We start from the raw sequence: 20,332 nt of genomic DNA, 5'->3' as shown, positions 1-20,332 counted from the left end.
ACATTTTACATCTGTTCTAAATGTACAATAAAAAAAATTCTAGGTTTTTATACTCTTGTTAACAAAAGTGGAAAAAATGTTAAACTAATAAAAATAGTTCAAATGAATTTTTGACGTTTATAGCCATCAATGGCAGTAAATGAGTTAATAAGTCTTCCGTTGTTTAATCAAAGCAGGAATCATCAAATGCGCTCATGACCCCCCCAAAAATAAAAGCCTGCGGTAAAAACCTTTAAAAGATCAAAGCCGTCTTTGTGTCAGACCAACAACTCGTCCTTTTGGCATATTTTGTGCATATCCATCTGATGGGGCCTTTTTGCAGGATATGGGTTAAAGGAGCTCAACTGCTGTCCATCAGTTTCACTTTTACCTCGTGAATATGCAACACTCTTCACCAAAGCCCGAAGGAGCACAAATGGGACAAATAACCCAATGAAAACTTTGCACTTCAATTAGTAGTCACCATGCAGACTAGCACACCCTCACAGTTTGCTTTTACAGTAACCCTGAGTCAAAATGGAGAGCACATCCACAGAAGAGAAGAAGCCAGGATGAAGAGGAGGAGGAAGGAGCACAGATGAGGAGGAGGAGGAGGAGGAGAGCGGTCATGCTGGAGGATACGTACCCCGCTTGGCTACAATCTCGATAGGGCAGCACTGAAAATACACTATAGAAGGATCTTCTGCCACTGATTAGGACTATCCTACAAAAACAAAACAAGCTCATCAGGATAAGGTTTGGCTTGGCTTGAACTGCTTACTGCCGTGTTCAGCGTTTTTTGAATGGCATGCGCGACATGGACGCTCCACTAAAATTCTATGTTTTTCAATATTACTGAGAAATATTATACTGTATACTAATATTAAATACTACGAAGACAAGAAAAAAAGACTTGACATACAGTAGGAAGATTATATATTTTTAACTCATTCACTGCCATTGACGGCTATAAACGTCAAAAAAATAATTTGAACTATTTCTATTAGTTTAACATTTTTCCCACTTTTGTTAACAAGAGTATGAAAATGTACATTTAGAACAGATACAAAATTTGTGATTAATCGTGAGTTAACTAGTGAAGAATAAGATTAATTACAATTAAAAATTGTAATCACCTGACGAGATGATTAGTAAAAAATTAGGGGCGTCAGGCGATTAAAATTTTTACTCTTAATTAATCGCATAACTTCAATAGTTAACTCACGATTAATCACATATTTAGTATTTGTTCTAAATGTACAATAAAAAAATCGTAGTTTTCATACATACAAAAGTAGAAAAAAATGTTTAACTGATATAAATAGTTAAAATGACGTCTATAACCGTCAATGGCAGTGAATGAGTTAAAAAGTCAACATTTTGAAGAAAAAAAAAGACCAGCAAAAAAAATTGAACGAGGACTCAAAAATGTATGTTGAAAAAGTTGAAAGTTGAAAAATTTATTTAAACAAAATAATTCCCTACACACAGTATAAACTTATTTAAATTTAAATAATTTAAAACAAATAATAATTAGAAACACAAGATCAAGTTTTAAAATTGTTTTGGGAAAAATAATAGCAGGACCAGGGTAGAAAAATACAGCTTTAAAAGAAAAAAGTCCAAGCTAAATAAGCTAGCTATCCCATGCTAATAAATAAATAGCAGTGTTCGACATTAACAGTATGACCCAACGGCAGTGCGCCACAACCTACTGTCAGACGCTGGCCTGACCCGCCATTTTCTGCCACCAAAAATCGGCCCCAAAGTGTATTTTGGAATTTAATCTTAGCACTTTCATTTCTGAAACAATTGAGGTGAAACAAGATGATGATGCAAGAAACAAATGTAACAAATGAAATGTAATGTGTCGTCACATGCCTGGATTTCAGTCAGGCTAGTACACATTCATGGCAATGAAGACATTAAATATGAAATAATCGCTAAAATGTGTTACATGATGAATATACGGGAACATTAGCGGCTCAGGCCACCACCCAAAAAGGCTTAAAAGGCCTGGATTGATGAGACTAAAAAAGAAAAAATATCCAGACAAGCTAAAGAAAATTAAAAGCAAGACCAACAATAAAGTAAAAAGCATTTTGTGTGTGTTTTTCCTCAGCCAAATGTCTTGAACTTATTTGTGTCATATGAAATGCAAGCAATGTGACTTTTTAAGTTGCATAAATAAATAAATAAATAAATAAATAAATATATATATATATATATATATATATATATATATATATATATATATATTAGGGGTGTTAGAAAAAAACGATTCGGCAATATATCGTGATATTACACCGCGCAATTTTCTAATCGATTTGATATGCGGCCGAATCGATTTTTCAACATCCATTTTTTATGGGAATATTCAACGAAACGTCTTACTAAGGGTTAGGATTCACACATTAAGCATGGAAGAATGTTATATTAATGCAACATTAAGCCTTAATATTTTATTTCAGGACTGTTCAAACATGAAACAGACTGCAACCTGTTTGTTAAATGCAGTGGCTCACTTATAAGCCTGAATTTCCAGATAAATAAATACATTTTCATACAAATCTTACAGTGTACATGTACAAGTTTACTGATTAGTATTTTCTAAATTTGAGTTAAACATTTTTTTCGCAATAATCAATTTATAGGTTCATATTGGGATTAATCGGTATCGAATCGAATCGTGACCCCTAATATATATATATATATAAATATAGTTTTTTTGTTGTTGTTTTTATTTCCATTTTTATATATTTTTTATTTATTTCGAATTATATTTTTGATATCCGTTTTTATTTTCACTTTTAGTCATTTATTTATTTAGTCATTTATTTATTTTGAACTTTGGCAGTTTTGGTCCTCCATAAGGGATGGGCTACTTACTGTGCATTAGGACTTGCGCACAAAATTGAGTTGTAAACCAAGAGTCTCCAGGAATAATTGAAATCTACCTGAGAATATTAATATATATTTTTAATGGTTACAAAAAATAAGACCAAAAAATACCAAGAATTCCTTTAAAGACCCAATTTTTTTTTAAATATGCTATTATTTTCATACAAATATTTTCAGTATTTGTTCATGATTAATATGCGGTGGGCCTTACTGTAACCAACCAAACCGTCACCTTAAGAACAAAGGTGCGTACCAAAATGGTACTCCTACTTGAAGTAAAGATTCAAAATGATTACTTGTTGTTGTCGACCGCTTAAGGGTTTCATCTCTAAACTTCAAAGGAAACCCAAAGATAACAAAATGCTCCAAAAGAATCCAAACAATAGCTTAAGTGTGTGTGTGGTCTGGTGTGTGATTTCATGCTGCGATCACAAGTCTGCACTCAAGCGCTAAAAGTGAAAAAAGGCAAATCAACCAAGAGTGGGAGCAAGACTTCACTTCTTTTGACTTCCATTTCCTTACCTTCCGTTACGTATATCGTGTTGCCGCATGTTCTTAATGAAGTGGATCTTCTTGAAGCTCTTTGGTCGAGGGGAACCTGACAGGGTTCGGCACCTGAGGTGGGAGAAGAAAAAAGATGGGAGTGTTTTTGTTTTTGAAAGTGTTGCTCAAAGTGTAGCGCGGGTCGTACCTGCGCAGAGGAGCATTCTCCTCGATGTCCTCTAACGTTTCTAGCGAGGAACGCTGGGAGATGAGCCGCCGTCTGCGAAGACAATCAATGAAAAAAAAAAGTAAAGATGAAAAGCTAAAAAAATTATAAACAGACTAGAAAATAATAAAAATCTAAAGATGATTCGTGATTTAGAAAGACCCTATTTAAATACAGCCTATATGTTTTTATAGCATTTACGGCACTTTCATTTTTAAAAGGTCTTTAACTCAAAAATTCATTTGAACTATTTCCATTAGTTTTCCACTTTTGTTAATAAGAGTATAAAAACCTAAAGAATAATTTTTTTATACATTTAGAACAGATTATTTAAGTCATGTGATTAATTACAATTAAAAATTCAAATTGCCTGTCGCGATTAAAAAAAAAGAAAACACTATTAAAAATTAGGGCCGTCAGGCGATTAAAATTTTTAATTGTAATTAATCACATGACTTCACTAGTTAACTCACGATTAATCACAAATTTGATATCTGTTCTAATTGTACAATAAAAAAAATCTAGGTTTTCACTCTTGTTAACGAAAGTGGAAAAAAATATGTTAAACTAATAGAAATAGTTCAAATTAATTTTTGACGTCTAGAGCCGTCAATGGCAGTGAATGAGTTAAACACTTTTTAAATAATACAAACACATTTCATAGAATAACTGAGAGCAAGAGTAATGAATAACACAAAGATATTGTACAAACAGTGCTACAGTGTACCAATCCCGTGTATTGAACATATCTTCTCACAATATACGTCAATCATGCCCAAAGATGCCATTATAAAATTTACCTACTAGGGCTGAGTTATAAAAAATCTAATAATCGATATAAATTTTTTCCAGCGTGATATCAATACAAAAAAACATGAATCGATTATTTAAATTTTTCCCCATAAATTAACAAGAAAATAGAATTTTAAAGGCCTTTTTTTTTGTATATTACCGTTTTCTTGAAATTTACTGTTCACATGAATTTAAAAGTATTTTAAGTTTTTTTTCCCATGTCCTATATATTTAACTCATTCACTGCCATTAACGGCTATAGATGTCAAAAATTTATTTGAACTATTTTTACTAGTTTAGAATTTTTTCCCACTTTTGTTAACAAGAGTATGAAAACCTAGAAAAAAGTTTTTATTGTACATTTAGAACAGATATAAAATGTGTGATCAATTGTGGGTTAACTAGTGAAATCATGCGATTGATTACGGGAAAAAAATTATAAAAAAAAAGGCAAAACAGAAAAGATTATTAAAAATTAGGTTTTTTATCATAATTAATCGCTTGACTTCACTAGTTAACTCATGATTATCACAAATTTTATATCTCTTCTAAATGTACAATAAAACAATTTATAGGGTTTCATACTCTTATTAACAAAAGTGGGAAAAAAATAAAAATATAAATAGAGGCAAAACAAAATAGTTATAAATTGTATAAAATAAATTAAATAATCTGCTTAAAAGCAGGACTGTGAACTCAGTACCCACAATGAAGTGGGTTTTACTTTATTTCAAAATGTAAATGGCTCCTGATAAGAAAACGCTTAGAAAAAGATTGTGAAAAGTAGCTACAATTTCTACAAATACTTCAAAATCCAACTGACATAGCAAAGAAATGGCCGTACCTTCAACCGGGACCTTAAGCAACATCCACTGTGTGAAAACTAAAAAAAAACCTTTAAAAGCTTGAAGAGTTTAGCAGCAACGCGAACGGCCACTTATCTACTTCACAGCAGACAACTGCAACAATAGCTAAGCGTATGTTAATGAGCGGCGGTTAAATGGTGACAAATAAACCAGAATCAACACAAAACTGGTCACGGAACACATTTAGTCACAAGCAACCTTCCTTTTTCACACGGTGGCTGCATGGCCGCGCTAGCCGCTTAAGCAGCAGACTCGCGAGCGAGTGTTATGTGCGTCCGTACCAAAATAAGATTGACGACTCGCCCAAAGTGTTTCGACCAAATCACATTCAAATCTACTAACCGTGTAATAGTTTTAAAAAAAGTTTTCTTTTTTGGAAAGTGCGGCATCAACAATTTGTCTTTTTCGGAAACAAACGATGTGACGTCCACTAGCCACAGGCTAAGATGCACAGCCACGGATTAGGAAGCAAGTCCTGACAGGAATAGCGCAGAAATCCACAAGCAATTGTCAACCCCCCCCAAAAATGTTTAGTATTGCCTGTATTATTAGTTCAATCCCAATTAAAATAGAATAACTAATCTTACATTAATTTACACCTACAATAACCAGCTTGTGGATTTTTTTGGGTGCTAGCTAGCGTGAATGTTGCTACTTCTTACATTTCTGACCCAATGCTACATAGATACCCTCATTTTTTAAATATTGACATTCCCGAACATCCAGTCCATGCATTTCTAATATTTCGGGGGGAAACAAACAGCGTATTTGTTTATTTATTTGTTACTTTTGCCTGTGACTAGCATACAAACCAGGCAGATAGTTATTAGGGGTGGGAATCTTTGAGTGTCTCACGATTCGATTCCGATTTTTTTGAGTGTGCGATTTGATTCAGAATCGATTTTCGATTCAGAATGATTTGATTGCCAATGATTTTTGCTTCAGTTTATAGATGTTCAAGAAATTGTAGTGATCGACTCGCTAATGCTAACTAGTGCGCTACTCGCGGCACTTTTATCACTCAAAAGAATGGCTCAACGCTGCAAAAAAAACAACTTTTATTGGAATAACTTGATTGTGACTTTTTCCTTCTACTCTCTAATGTGGCTGCAACTTAACAGTGTATCAGACCACGTGGAACCACACTGCAACTAAGTGGCCAAATCGGGTACAACGTGAACAGCGCTCCCAATAAAGGCACACACAAACAAAGGGAAGACAGTATAATTTGTTTTAAATAAAATCGATTCTGAATCGTACTAAATGAGAATTGCGATTCTTATGAGAATCGATTTTTTGGCACACCTTAATAGTTATAGTAGTCAAACAACTTTTAATCACATTTTGAAATCAAAATTATCCTCGTAAATCAAATTACAACGATCCAAAGTCCAGAGCTTCCTTTCACCGACTAACTATGATGTCATTTTCAGGTTGACAGTAAGTGACAAAATGGCCGCCTAATGATACTGATAAAAACAAATGGATTTTGCTGCTTAACTCATATTAACTAACACAATATTAACCAGAATACCATATTTAGACTAGTGGGGCCGCATAGAACATATTATTGTAAAAAAACAAATTGGTGGGGTTGACTTTTTAGGTTAGCTAAAAGTTCTTAGTTTTCGATTCCACAGGAAAAAACTTGAATGTGTGAAAGGTGTGAATAGTTACATGATATTAATTCCCGCACACACTATTCTATTCGAACAACTCCAAGTGTCATGTGATGCTTATTGCATCCACGCAAGCTGCGGCGGACACTTAACCGGGCTTAATCGGCGAAGGAGATCAACAAAAGATGTCTCTGTTCTCGAGGGTCTCCTGAGGTTTATTGATGTAGTGAGATCAGTGTTGACACAAGGAGACAAACAGCAACAGACGCCGTCTTGATCACATTTGCCCGGCGTTCGCATTTAAGCGTCTCACTTTTTCCACATTTTGTTATGTTGCAGTCTCGTGGACATTGCAATGCTGACAAATGTTGATTTCACGTCAGGGTTCGTTCAAGGTCGCGGCATTTCCTATACGTTCTCTGAACAGAATTTTCTAGAAACAGAAAACGTTAGAATAAAGTGTAAAATGAAGAATTGCTTCATGAATCGAATAAGGAGGGAAATGATGGTCATTTCAAAGGAACCCCGACTGTCATGACAAGTTTGCTCTATGTTATTTATTTGGTTGTTAATGGCATAACTATGAGATTCATTTTTCAAAAAGCATTTCCAGTTTAAATTTTTTTTGTAGAAACGTTATTTGGATGTCAAACGGCAATAAAGAAAGCAAGGTAAGTCTCCGTAACGTTCCTAAAGGGACGATCAAAACTATTTTTTTCTCTTTTTTTCTGGAGACGATCAAAACTCTTGAATGCGTCTGGTGAAAGTTTTTACAAAATGTATTTCACTGGAAATTATTTTTGAAAAATTAATCTCTTAGTTATGTTAGTTACAACCAAATAAACAATATAGAGCAAACTTGTCATTACAGTCGGGGTTCCTTCATCATATTTATCAGAGTGGTCTTCAAGTTAAAATTGTTCTTTTAATCCATCTTTTCACAGTGAAAACAAAAAGAGGATCGAGCTTGAGTGTGTTGTTGACACTGCACGACCCCGTGAGGACTTTGCACCAGCAAACAGGCTGCGGGACGTGCTCTTCACGCCAAATATCTTTTAAACAATAACACAGCAGCGGGACACTCGTTCACTTATCCAGTCTGACATTAATGCCACTTCATGCTATACTTTCCTACAGAGATTATGTACATAAATACGAGAGCTGTCAAACGATCAGATTAACTCATTCACTGCCGTTGACGGCTATAGACGTCAAAAATTCATTTGAACTATTTTTATGAGTTTCATTTTTTTTTCAATTTTTGTTAATAAGAGTATGAAAACCTAGACTTTTTAGAATCGATTTTTTTTGTACATTTAGAACAGATATAAAATTTGTGATTAATCGTGAATTAACTAGTGAAGTCATGCGATTAATTACGATTACAAATTTGCACCTGATGCCCCTAATTTTTTATAATATTTTCTTTAAAAACAAAAAACATGTATTTATTTTTTTATTTTAATAATGTTTGTTTGTTTGTTTGTTTGTTTAAGAAAAGATTATTAAAAATTAGAGGAATCGGGCGATAACAATTTTGAAACGAAATTTATCGCATGACTTCACTAGTTAACTCACGATTAATCACAAATTTTATATCTGTTCTAATACAAAAAAATGCTGTTTTCATACTTTTGTTAACAAAAGTGAGAAAAAATGTTAAACTAATAGAAATAGTTCAAAGGATTTTTTTTTACGTCTATAGCCGTCAATGGCAGTGAATGAGTTAATCACATCTTAGAATATCAATTAATCACGATTAATCGCTTAATTAAAAATGCTTTTTATGAAAAAAAAATGTGCCCGCCAAATTGAAAAAGCACCCGTTATGTGTTAATCCTTTCAACATTTAAAGGGACACTTGACTCATTGAGACATTTTCAGCAGTAAAAAGTTAATATTTTGTCCAGAATGAGTTTGATAACTTCAATAATGATATTTAATAACTTAAAAAACAAATGTTTCCACTTGCTGTCGACTGAAGATGACATCACCTGTGGTGAGGAAGTAGGTAACGACCAATCATGATGAAAAATTGCATATAAAAGGTATAAATTGGACATGAAAAATAGTGAAGTTACCAAATTCATCCTGGAAAAAATATTAACTTTCAATGAGTCAAGTGTCCCTTTAATGTTACGAGGACGTCTTCAACATTTTTTAATCCACCGCACACGCTTATCCTCTTCTTTTTCTAATCAGTTGAATCACATGAACAAATATTCTGAATGTCATACGCAAACATTTATTAAATGCTTTACATTAATGCATGTAGTTATGTGTATTGCTCAAACACAACCTGTGCTAAGTTGAACGTAGCCATTCGCTGTCAGCAAAAGTATAATCTGCGTGCTCAAAATTAACTCATTGACAGCTATAGACGTCAAAAAATATTTTTAACTATTTCAACTAGTTTAACATTTTTTCACTTTTGTTAACAAGAGTATGAAAACCCAGAACAATTTTTTTACACTTCGAACAGATATAAAATTTGTGATTAATCGTGAGTTAACTAGTGAAGTCATGCGATTAATTACGATTGCTAATATTAATTGCCTGACGACCCTAATTTTTAATAATCTTTTCTTTTCTTTTTTAAATCTTTTTTTTTAAGAATAAAAGATTATTAAAAATTAGGGGCGTCAGTTGATTGAATTTTTTAAATTGTAATTAATCACATGACTTCACAAGTTAACTCACGATTAATCACAATTTTTATATCTAATCTAAATGAACAATAAAATAATTCTAGATTTTCTTAATCATGTTAACAAAAGTAGAAAAAAACGTTAAACTAAAAGAAATAGTTCAAATGAATTTACAGTATGGCAGTGAATGAGTTAATAATGTGATTAATCTGCGTTAATACATGATTAATGCGAGGTTTTTTTGCGATTAATTAATTAGTTAATGCTTTAACTTTGACAGCCCTAATACTTACACAATTACACAGAAGCAAAAGTTCCCCCATTTGTCGTTTAAAGCCATACATCATCATGTCAAGACTGACTCGCCAAAAAAAAGAAAAAGAAGAATGAAACAAATGACACTTTGCCACAGAAGGATAGAGAAAAAAATGAACTTTTTAGATTTGCATGACCATTAAGAATGTGAAATTAGATTAAACATGGTTTCATTCATGTTGTTTCTTGTTCATCCACACATTCTACAACAAAGTTCATTTAATGTCTTTGCACTTTTTTCCTCCTTCTCTACATACAACATAGGTTGTCTTTTGTTTAGGACCTGATTGATTAATTGACCAATACAGTATTAGCGCTGTTCAAATCTGCCTCTTTTTTATTGCAGTAAAGTTAAACAAATACTAAAGTAATGTAAAAAAAAAAAAAAAAAAGTCACGTGTTTGTTTGTTTTTTACAAACCCAACAATTCTTCAAAAAAATGCTGATAAACATTCAATATTTTCAATGAACAAAGGGGTGCAAATTTAAGGTAAAAATTATAATAATAAATAAATAACAATGTTTGTTTTTTAACTCATTCACTGCCATTGACGGCTTCAGACGTCAAAAATTCATTTGAACTATTTCTGTTAGTTTAAAAAAAATTCCCAAGAGTATGAAAACCTAGAAAAAAAGTTGTTATTGTACATTTAGAACAGATATAAAATTTGTGATCAATCGTTAGTTAACTATTGAAGTAATGAGATAAATTACAATTTAAAAATTGAATTGCCTGACGACCTAATTTCTAATAATCTTTTCGTTTTTAAAATTATCTTTTTCAAAAAAAGAAAAGATTATTAAAATTAGGGCGTCAGGCGATTAAATTTTTTAATTGTAATTAATTGCATGACTTCAATAATTAACTCATGATTAATCGAAAATTTTATATCTGGTCTAAATGTACAATATTTGTTGTCTTACTCTTGTAAACAAAAGTGGAAAAATATGTTTAACTAATATAAATAGTTTAAATTAATTTTTGACGTCTATAGCTGTCAATGGCAGTGAATGAGTTAATTGTATAATATTGAGAAAATTAACTATCTCCGAATTATGTGGGGGTCAACTGTGCTGTTATAATGCCACAGACAGATTTTCACAATTGAGTAAATGCTAATAAAAAATATAGAAAATAAATAATAAAATTAGGGCGTCAGGCGATAATTTTTTTAAATTGTAATTAATCGCATGACTTCAATAATTAACTCATGATTAATCGCAAATTTTATATCTGGTCTAAATGCACAATATTTGTTTTCTTACTCTTGTTAACAAAAGTGGAAAAATATGTTAAACTAATAGAAATTGTTGAAATTAATTTTTTACGTCTATAGCCGTCAATGGCAGTGAATGAGTTAATTGTATAATATTGAGAAAATTACTTATCTCCGAATTATGTGGGGGTCAACTGTGCTGTAAATGCTTATAAAAAATAAATAAATAAATAAATAAATAAAAGTTTGGGATAGCGGGCAAAAGGACTAAAAGGGCCATGTCTCGAGCACCCTTAGCCCCCACTCCCCACTGCACATCCCTGGCATTGGTTAAGGGAAGAATTGTTTGTTTTACATTTGAGGTTCCAGTATACTACACAAGCACATAATGGTCATGTTTAGGTTGGGTTCACTTAGCAACAGAAGCATCCTGGAGTGTTCTTATGTAATCTACCCCTGATATGCCAAGCATGACCTCAGCGCCATCGCACCTCACATCCACATTTGTGACCAACCACAACATGGACGACCGCGGGAACCGTAACTTTTAAGGCCCCACGTGTTTTAAAAACACAAATAATGTAGTGTCAAGAACGACACCCAAGCTAGCAGACGGCGAGAGGTATGAAGTCAACCAACCAATAGTCCCTTGCTTTCTGTGCTCCTCGTCTATTCTGGCTGCCGCTCTGCGACTTCCTAAATGGAAGCGAGGCCGGAGGCCAAGAACAAGTCTGAGGGGAGAGAGTGTCTGTGGGGCCCCTGAGAGAGGAAGTGGAAGGAGGGGGGAGTGAGAGAGCGAGAGAGTCTGGCACCTCTGGACACGTTTTTACTACCAGCTGGCCTTGTGGAAAACAAACCAGCACTGTGTAGAAATGTGTGCAGAATGCTGGAACATGACTCTATTGGAGTGATGCACTTCATACATTACATCGTGTAGTGGTCTTTTATTTTTTTCATTTGGCCAGAGATGGTACACTTACCATATCTCACTGTTATTGTTACGCTAGGCTGGGTGAAAATCCAAAGCCACTTTCAGAGCTAGCTCACCTATAAGCAATGCGGGCTAATGCTAATGACGCCGTGGCTTTAGCGGGCGCCACAAAACCGGGAAAAATATAATCATATTAAAATAGTTGTTATCATTACACTTTGTTATCGCTCACTGTTATGCTAGGCTAGGTAAAAATCCAAAGCCACTTTCAGCACTAGCTCGCCTATAAGCAATGCGGGCTAATGCTAATGACGCCGTGGCTTTAGCGGACGACACAAAACCGTGAAAAATACAATAATATTAAAACTGTTATTTTGTTACTTTGTTACCGCTCACTGTTATGCTAGGCTAGGTAAAAATCCAAAACCACTTTCAGAGCTAGCTCGCCTATAAGCAATGCGGGCTAATGCTAATGACGCCGTGGCTTTAGCGGGCGCCACAAAACCGGGAAAAATATAATAATATTAAAACAGTTATTACCATTACACTTTGTTACCGCTCACTGTTATGCTAGGCTAGGTAAAACTCCAAAGCCACTTTCAGAGTTAGCTCACCTATAAGCAATGCAGGCTAATGCTAATGACGCCGTGGCTTTAGCGGGCGCCACAAAACCGGGAAAAATATAATAATATTAAAACAGTTATTACCATTACACTTTGTTACCGCTCACTGTTATGCTAGGCTAGGTAAAACTCCAAAGCCACTTTCAGAGTTAGCTCACCTATAAGCAATGCAGGCTAATGCTAATGACGCCGTGGCTTTAGCGGGCGCCACAAAACCAGGAAAAATATAATTATATTAAAACAGTTATTACCATTAATTGAAATTGAAAATCTAACAGATTCAAAGGTAAATTTCCAATTAATATGATTGCAAATAATGTAGTAGTGAGAATGTTTATAGCTGACTAGCTAACATTTTTCCTGCTGTCAGTAGCCAATCAAAATGTAACTCTTTTAACCTATTCAATATCAGATTTTTAATCACAAATGTTTGTGTTGATATTCAAATTGTTTTAAAAATACAACAATTTGTTTTAACTTTACATCAGTGTTGAAATACACGTCTTTATTATTGTTATTATTAATACTCCATAAACTCAGCATTTTCTCATGCCATATTCAACTTCAGCTTCTTTGTGTCTGCTAATCAACATTGTGAATGATAATAATGTGTTTCTTTTAATATAACGTGCTTTAAAGAAATACACTGTAAGTTTCTCACTCTTTATATTTTCTAATTTCTATATATTTTAAATTATTATAATTAAATCATTTGAAATAATATTTGGTTTTAAATGTGGTGACGTGTCATAAATCAAAGGCAATAGTGAAAACGTTACCATTTCATTTCTTTTTTAAGCATATGTACGGATCACTGATGTGGGCGCCATAAAAAAAAAATCTCACACACGCCACATACACACTGTGCTGTGTATGAAGTGCTGCCTCCATGAGTGAAAATGCTTTAGCGGGGCTTGCTTTTTTTTCACCACACTCCAGGCTCTGCTTCCACAAGTAAAAGATGCTCGCCTTGTTCAATCCCCTTGCTCTGCCCCTTGTCGTCATGGTGACACAAGCATGCCATACCATTGGCCCTGCAGTATGGGGCGGAGTGTACAATCTATCACTCGCATGCGACAACAAATGAGGCGTGTCAAGTATCGTATTGATCCTTGGGATCGTTGGATGGGATTGGAGCATGTCAGGCATGTTATTGAGATAACCAGGAACTGTTTTAAATTGCAAACTCCTTTTACGAGTGAGATGGCAGCGTCAAGTGCATTAGAAGGTCAGGGAGGAAAGTTCCGGTTTTCGAGAGGACCTTGCAGCAGAAGGTTCTGCCATTGAGAAGCAGCACACAACTGTTGGTGACAGCTGCCACGTCACCAGTCAATAAAAGGGAACCAAAAAACAGACATCCATAAGGAGAGGATGTCGGAGGTGAACGAGGGTGTACGGTTACATCACGTTGAAATGGAGCAGGTGTGTGTCATGTTTTTCGGACTTCAAATAGTTAAACTGAAAAAGGAACGCTCCAACACAAGCAACAGACTTCACAAGGGGAGAGACAAGGAAATGGTCTGGCTGTGTTTCAAATCAAAGTTGATTTTGATGCTAACAGTTATAGCATGGTGGCTAATACGAACAAGCACTGAAGCTTACCAATTAACACTACATTACCCATGTTCATACTTTGCATTACATATGGCTAGGGAGACTAGCTAGCTGCTAACCCTTTTAACCGCTAGCAGTTTGGCAGCTAACAGTTGTAAAACCAGAGTAGCAATACAAGGAGTGAACTTTTGACTTCAGTGGCGGTCCTAGCTTGACACACATTGCAAGACCCCCCTATCTCCTTTAACCCCCCCCCCCCCAAAGCAAGAACATACACTGTCATTTTCTAGCTTACTTCACATCCGCCAGCAAATAAATCACTTGAGTGCTAGAATCCTTGAAGACCCCTTATAGTGTCTCCACAAGGGGGCGCAATTCCCCCCAAACAAACAGCAATGATGTAAATCATGATGCCAAAAGAAAACATTCATGTACATTTTTTGGGGGTGTGGGGTGTGTTTCAGTTCAGAGTAACTGGTAAATAACCATGAATATAGGAAAAGAGTAGCCACCTTCATTATGCACCAATTGCCAAAACAGCCACTGTTGTTGTTATGTAAGTTTCGGCTTGTCCCAACATACAGTAATTACATTTGATTAAACCCTATGTTGTAATATTTGTGTGGTTAATCGATTCGACACATTGCTATTTTTCTATCAAAAGCACGTCACAAAACAAAAGCTAAACACTTTAAAAAAAATATTGAGACAAAATCTGCATATCCGCGAGTGCCGAACCGCGAGTATGCGGGGGTCCACTGTATTACTTTTTCGTTCATGGATATTATCAATTTATCAGGCCAAAAGTTGTGTGAGTTTACCTCGACCGCTGCAGCTCTATGGCAGAGTTGGCTATCTGTCCGCCCTCCACGCCGTAGTTCTGGGATCCTTGCCTGGAGTACGCCGCGGGGGCGACCCCCGCAGTGTACGTCTGCAGTCTGCCCCGGGCCGAGGCGCCTAGAGCCGACAGAGGCGAGCCGAACGCGGGCGCCGGAGGAGCAAACGCCGGCGCCAACGGTTCAACATCGGCGGGCTCTGGAGCGACGGATGCGGCCGAAGCGACCGAGCTGGTTCGGCTACTCGCCAGGAGAGCCTGGTTGGCCAAGGCGGTCGCGGCCGCGGCAAGAGCGGCAGCCGAGGAGGAGTTGGAGGAGATGGAGGTGGCTCGCTCCACCACCACGCAACTCCGAGCTTCCGACTCGGCGACATTGTGCACCTCTTGGCGCTCGTCCTGCACGGGTCGTCCATCCAGGGAGATGTTGGTAAGGAAGGAGAGCGCCGCTTGCCTCCGCCTCGGGTCGATGCGTTTCCGCGTCTGCGAGTTGTTGATGCGGTGGCCGTGCAGAAGCGTGGCCGTAGCCGCGGAGGGGCTGCTGCTGCTCGCGGCCGCCGCCATGCTTCTCCTCCCTCCTCCTCCAGCACCTCTTCCTCCTCACCTAGGATGCATCGAAGTGTGTCTTAAAATATACTGTGCTTGGGTGGGTGTATAATGTCGATGTACACTCTTCGTCTTTTTATCTGCACGCGTGGAAGTGGGTTGAAAACAGCCAGGTCACGTGGTTGCAGTATTGTGGCAGCAAATGAGAACGTTTGGACCAATCAGGCGCCAGCTTTTTTCCCCCACCCTTTTCCTGGCAGTTGAGAACAAGTACACACTACACGAGTGTTTTGCACCAAAAAGTACGACTGTGAGCTACTGCCTGGCACACTTGTTAACACAGCACAATAGGCAATGGGCGGAGGAGAATAAGTGGTGTGTTGTGCAATAATGCCCCCTGGTGGCCGGAGGGGGATAGTGTTCTATTGCGGCTCTGCAAACATGCTCAAGGACGCCCTCTGGTGGTACAACCAAGCAGACGTCATTTGTCTCAGGAATGGATTTAATTAATCACAATGAAAAATAATAAATTCAAAATAGTTTATTTCATTTATGTTTTATGATTTATTATTGTTTACCATTTAACATTTAAAACATACCATAATACTGAATTATTTACAATGACTAAAATAAATTATACTATAATACTATAATTATTGTATTATTATTATTATTACTACTGCTATTTCTTACTTCTATTGTTTTTTTGTCACCACATTTTTAAATTAGTATTATATGTATATCATTTAATTACGATTTAAATAATTATAATAAAATAAATATTTTTTATTATCATTATTCTTTTATTTTTAATATCTTACCGATACGACATGTCATCATCATTGCGCTCTCTCTCTCTTTTTCTTCTTCTTTCTTTTTGTTTTATGTGCGTGAGTATGTGCATGTGTGGGTGTGCAAATGTGCGTGCGTGTGAGTGTGTGCTCATTAATTCACCAGAAACCTATTAAAAATTCCATACCGTTCACCGAGACCCGAGGAAGGATCAAAGAAAAGTGAAATCCAGCACCGACCAAACATCACTACCCACCGGGTTAAAATTATTCTAATCATTTCAAATTGTATTTATTCATTAATTAATTCATCCATTCATTCATTCATTCATTCATTCATTCATTCATGAACTTGTTAACTCATGCATTCATTCTGCCCGGTGAAGCAAAACGTAGTAGTAGGGAGTCGGGGCCATTAACTACAAGATTCTTTAATTTGCAATAAAATTATGGAAGTTGAATTTTGATTTCATGATGAGGTTCTTTTTAATAATAATAATGATAATAATAATAATAATACGAATAATAATTTGCTTCCCACTTTGCTGTTTAAAAAAAAAAAAAACATAATCCATGTTAATAAAAAGCCATATTTAAACTTAGAAAATAATTTAATTTCAACCACATTTTCCAGAGAATAGATCCACGAACATCTTTGGCGCCGCAGACATAACATTGGATTTTAAAAAAAATAATGTACCCACAAGATTGATATACAACATACGGTTATACGCAAAATCAAATTCATACTCATTGACAAAGAGATAAAATCGTTCTATGTGCCCCCTTTTGAATTTTGAACACATTGCCTTGTTCGCAGAGACTGAAACTAACAATCTTGACCACTAGGTGCTGCTGTTGCACAAGTTTACGACATTCCCACGCAGCACTGCAACTTTCGTGTGTCAACTGTAGCTTGCGCACACTGCAGTTTCGTTTATAACAGTTACCTCTAGTACACTTCTAGCGAGAAAAAAACCCCCAAGATTTCCAATTCACCGCAGTTATACCGTGTGCAGTGCCGTTGCCTTTTTTGGGGGGGCAACATGATGTCAGAAAGTTAACGTGAGCGTCCCAGCGCAGCAGAGAAACGCTCAGCTTCCTGTGTTTGTGCGGAGCTTCCTACTCGAGCAGCTTATTGTGAGGCGTGCTGCACATGATATTGCCAGTGTGGCACTTGTAACAGCATTAAAGCACACAAAACAGCCAGTGTGCATGACTCACTTTTCCCTAATGGGCCCCTTGGGAGGATATAGGACCCAATATGCTCAGACCATCAAGATGGAGATGTAATGTGTATATTACGTCATGCTGTATTATTATTATTAGATGAAAACGGCAGATATTAAGTTTCATTGAAGACAAATTGAATTTATTGTATAATGAGAGTGTGAATGCTTGTTTGTCTGTAGGTGCCCCCCCCCGTCTCTCAGCCAATGTCAGCTGGGCTCACCTGCAGCACACCTGTGACCCTAAAGAGGTCAAACATAACAGCAAAATTTGAATTTCTCATTGACTTGAAGCAATCAGATGCAGTAAAATGTCACTTTTTCTTCTCGAACGCTTGTCTTCGTTAGGGTCAAAAGTGAGCTGGGGGCTGTTTGTAATTCAATTAGAAAAATAAACAAACAGGCTTTTGACATTATGCAAGTTACATTATAACATTGTACTAGTTGCAGCACTCAAGTTACTTGTCTCCATTGGATAGCCTAATGACTCCATGGCAGGAACTGGCCACATCATAGGCTTGCGAATGCTAATAAGAGCTTATTTACATTTTCTTTACAATATGTTCTATGTGGCTCTGATCGTTTTTACCCATGTCGGGGGGGCGGCCATTTTGCCACTTGATGTTACCTGAAAATTACATCGCAGTTGCTCAGAGGCAAGACCAATCATAGCTCAGCTTGCGAATGTCACATGGTTAAAATCAGAAAACAGGTGAGCCATGATTGGTCGTTATCTGAGCGCGGAGCAACTATGATGTCATTTTGCCATTTGGATATAATATAAACGTGTGGATTTTGCTGCTTAATTCATATTCCACAATCATAATGATATTATTATTATTATCATTATTATTATTATTTTTAGTATTATTATTATTATCATTATTGTTATTGTTGTTGCGGTGTAGTTTGCAGTGGTGTAAAACTGCCCTGCATTCTATTGAGGGCTGTTCCTAATATTTTGGCTTCACTGTTTAGCTTTATGAGGGGGTAAAAAATATTATAAAAAAAAAAAAAATCCAACTGTACTGAGCCATCGCAGGGTACAACAATTAAAATGCCTGTCCTATTTTAGGGTGATGCTGGCACTCGCCTTGGATTCACGTGCACACACGCACGCAGGCAATCATCATCATCATCATGCCAGTGCTCTAATTTGTGTCATTGAACTTTGGCATATTCCCTTCTGCAGGATCATATCTATCAGCATTAGCGGCCTTGCTCCGATGAAGGCTTTAGATAAGAGCCAGCGTGTGGGGCTTGTCAAAATGGAGTGGAAGGGGGGGGGGCGGGGGGGATGGGGTTCTTATCAGAGGAATCTAAAGAGCTCCCTGAAGTCCGCCATAGTTTTAAGGATGACACTTATACAGTCGGTGGCAAGGATCATTCCTGTTCACAATTAGTCCAGTGACAAATTAGTCCGTGGAGATGACGGCGAAGTGAAAAAGTGATACATCTATTCAATAGGGGTGTTAAAAAAATCGTTTCGGCGATATATCGCTATATTGCCGTGCACAATTCTCGTATCGATTCAATATGCGGCCAAATCGATTTTTAAACATCAATTTTTGATGGAAATATTCAACAAAACATCTTACCTGAGGTTAGCTTTTAAACCAAGAGTGCCATCTAGAGGAGTCAAAAAATATCACAGGTACTTCATGAAGCTTCATTCGTCCGTCTGTCCGTTTGTCTGCCTGGTTAGCTGTTTAGCTAGCTAGCACCTTTAAACCAAGAGTGCCATCTAGAGAAGTCAAAAAATATCACAGGTGCTTCTTAAAGCTTCATTGGTCTGTCTGTCTGGTTAGCTGTTTAGCTAGCTAGCTAGCTGGCCCAATTAAACCAAGAGTGCCATCTAAAGGATTCAAACAGTATCACAAGTGTTTCATGAAGCTTCATTTGTTTATCACTACTGATAAGTATTTTCAAAATGTTGAATACATATTTTTTCCACAATAATCGACTTATAGATTCATATCATGATTAATCGGTATCTAATCGAATCGTGACCTATGAATCGTGATACGGATCGAATCGCCAGGTACGCGTCAATTCACACCCCTACTATTCTATAACTTGTGAATTCCAAAACGTCTTGCTCGTGATGAGACGACGACTGTAATTAGCATGCCGGGCCTCTCGTTGGCGATGTAGCCTTGTAAAGAAACACTGTGCTAGAGGCAGGAAATCACAATGTATCGCAATACATCGCAAATGTTATCTTTAAACGTCATTGAAATTGAAAGAGTCCACATTCAAGTTTTAACACACACAAGACATAGATATTGTAATGTAAAGCTGTCCCAAGACATAAGCCAACCAACTTGCTAATGGCCCCTGCGACCACTAGGGGGCCTCTACCAAATTTTGGATTAGGGTTGTTGTTTGTTTGTTTTTACTCAAGACGCAATTATTCAACTTAATTAATATTTGTTATTAAACCATTTTGTCGCCTTCTTTTTGATATCTCTGTTTCATTACAACATGTACTTGCTTGACATTTGATTTCTTAAATCAGAACCAGATTTATTGGCCATGTAAAAATACACAAGGAATTTGCCTTCTCTGTCACAACCGGTCAGAGAAAGATAAAAAAAAAAAAAAGACCAACAGAGGGAGACAGAACTGGAAGCCTGGCGGTTCACTACTTAGAGCCCCGAGTTTCTTGGATGGAAAAACGGAAAAATGCGAGGACTAAAGTGTTTAATGCTGTGATTTTGTACATTTAAAGTTATTTTTACGTATCAAATTCGAAGTTGTTTTTTTTGTCGTTCTTCTTG

General features: G+C 36.3%; 1 protein-coding gene across 2 annotated transcripts in view; it reads right to left on the bottom strand.

Moving 5' to 3' along the window:
• cables1 (Cdk5 and Abl enzyme substrate 1) overlaps nucleotides 1-15,775 on the bottom strand; it is a 30,163-nt gene extending 14,388 nt beyond the window's left edge. Inside the window, exons 1-4 of one of the 2 annotated variants that reach the window (XM_086085159.1) lie at nucleotides 14,976-15,775; nucleotides 3,572-3,643; nucleotides 3,403-3,495; nucleotides 626-703 (exon numbers count right to left, since the gene is read on the bottom strand). In XM_086085159.1, coding sequence (XP_085941285.1) covers nucleotides 626-703; nucleotides 3,403-3,495; nucleotides 3,572-3,643; nucleotides 14,976-15,550 — 818 coding nt within the window. In that variant the 5' untranslated portion in view covers nucleotides 15,551-15,775. The remainder of the gene's footprint in view (nucleotides 1-625; nucleotides 704-3,402; nucleotides 3,496-3,571; nucleotides 3,644-14,975) is intronic. The other variant, XM_086085167.1, reaches the window with a different exon arrangement.
• Between the last annotated feature and the right edge of the window lie 4,557 nt (nucleotides 15,776-20,332).

The sequence above is a fragment of the Leptonotus elevatus genome, chromosome 1 (genome assembly GCF_054856555.1).
Source record: "Leptonotus elevatus isolate MCC_2025b chromosome 1, RoL_Lele_1.0, whole genome shotgun sequence".
Lineage (NCBI taxonomy): Eukaryota > Metazoa > Chordata > Actinopteri > Syngnathiformes > Syngnathidae > Leptonotus > Leptonotus elevatus.
This window is presented reverse-complemented; position numbering and strand designations above follow the sequence as displayed.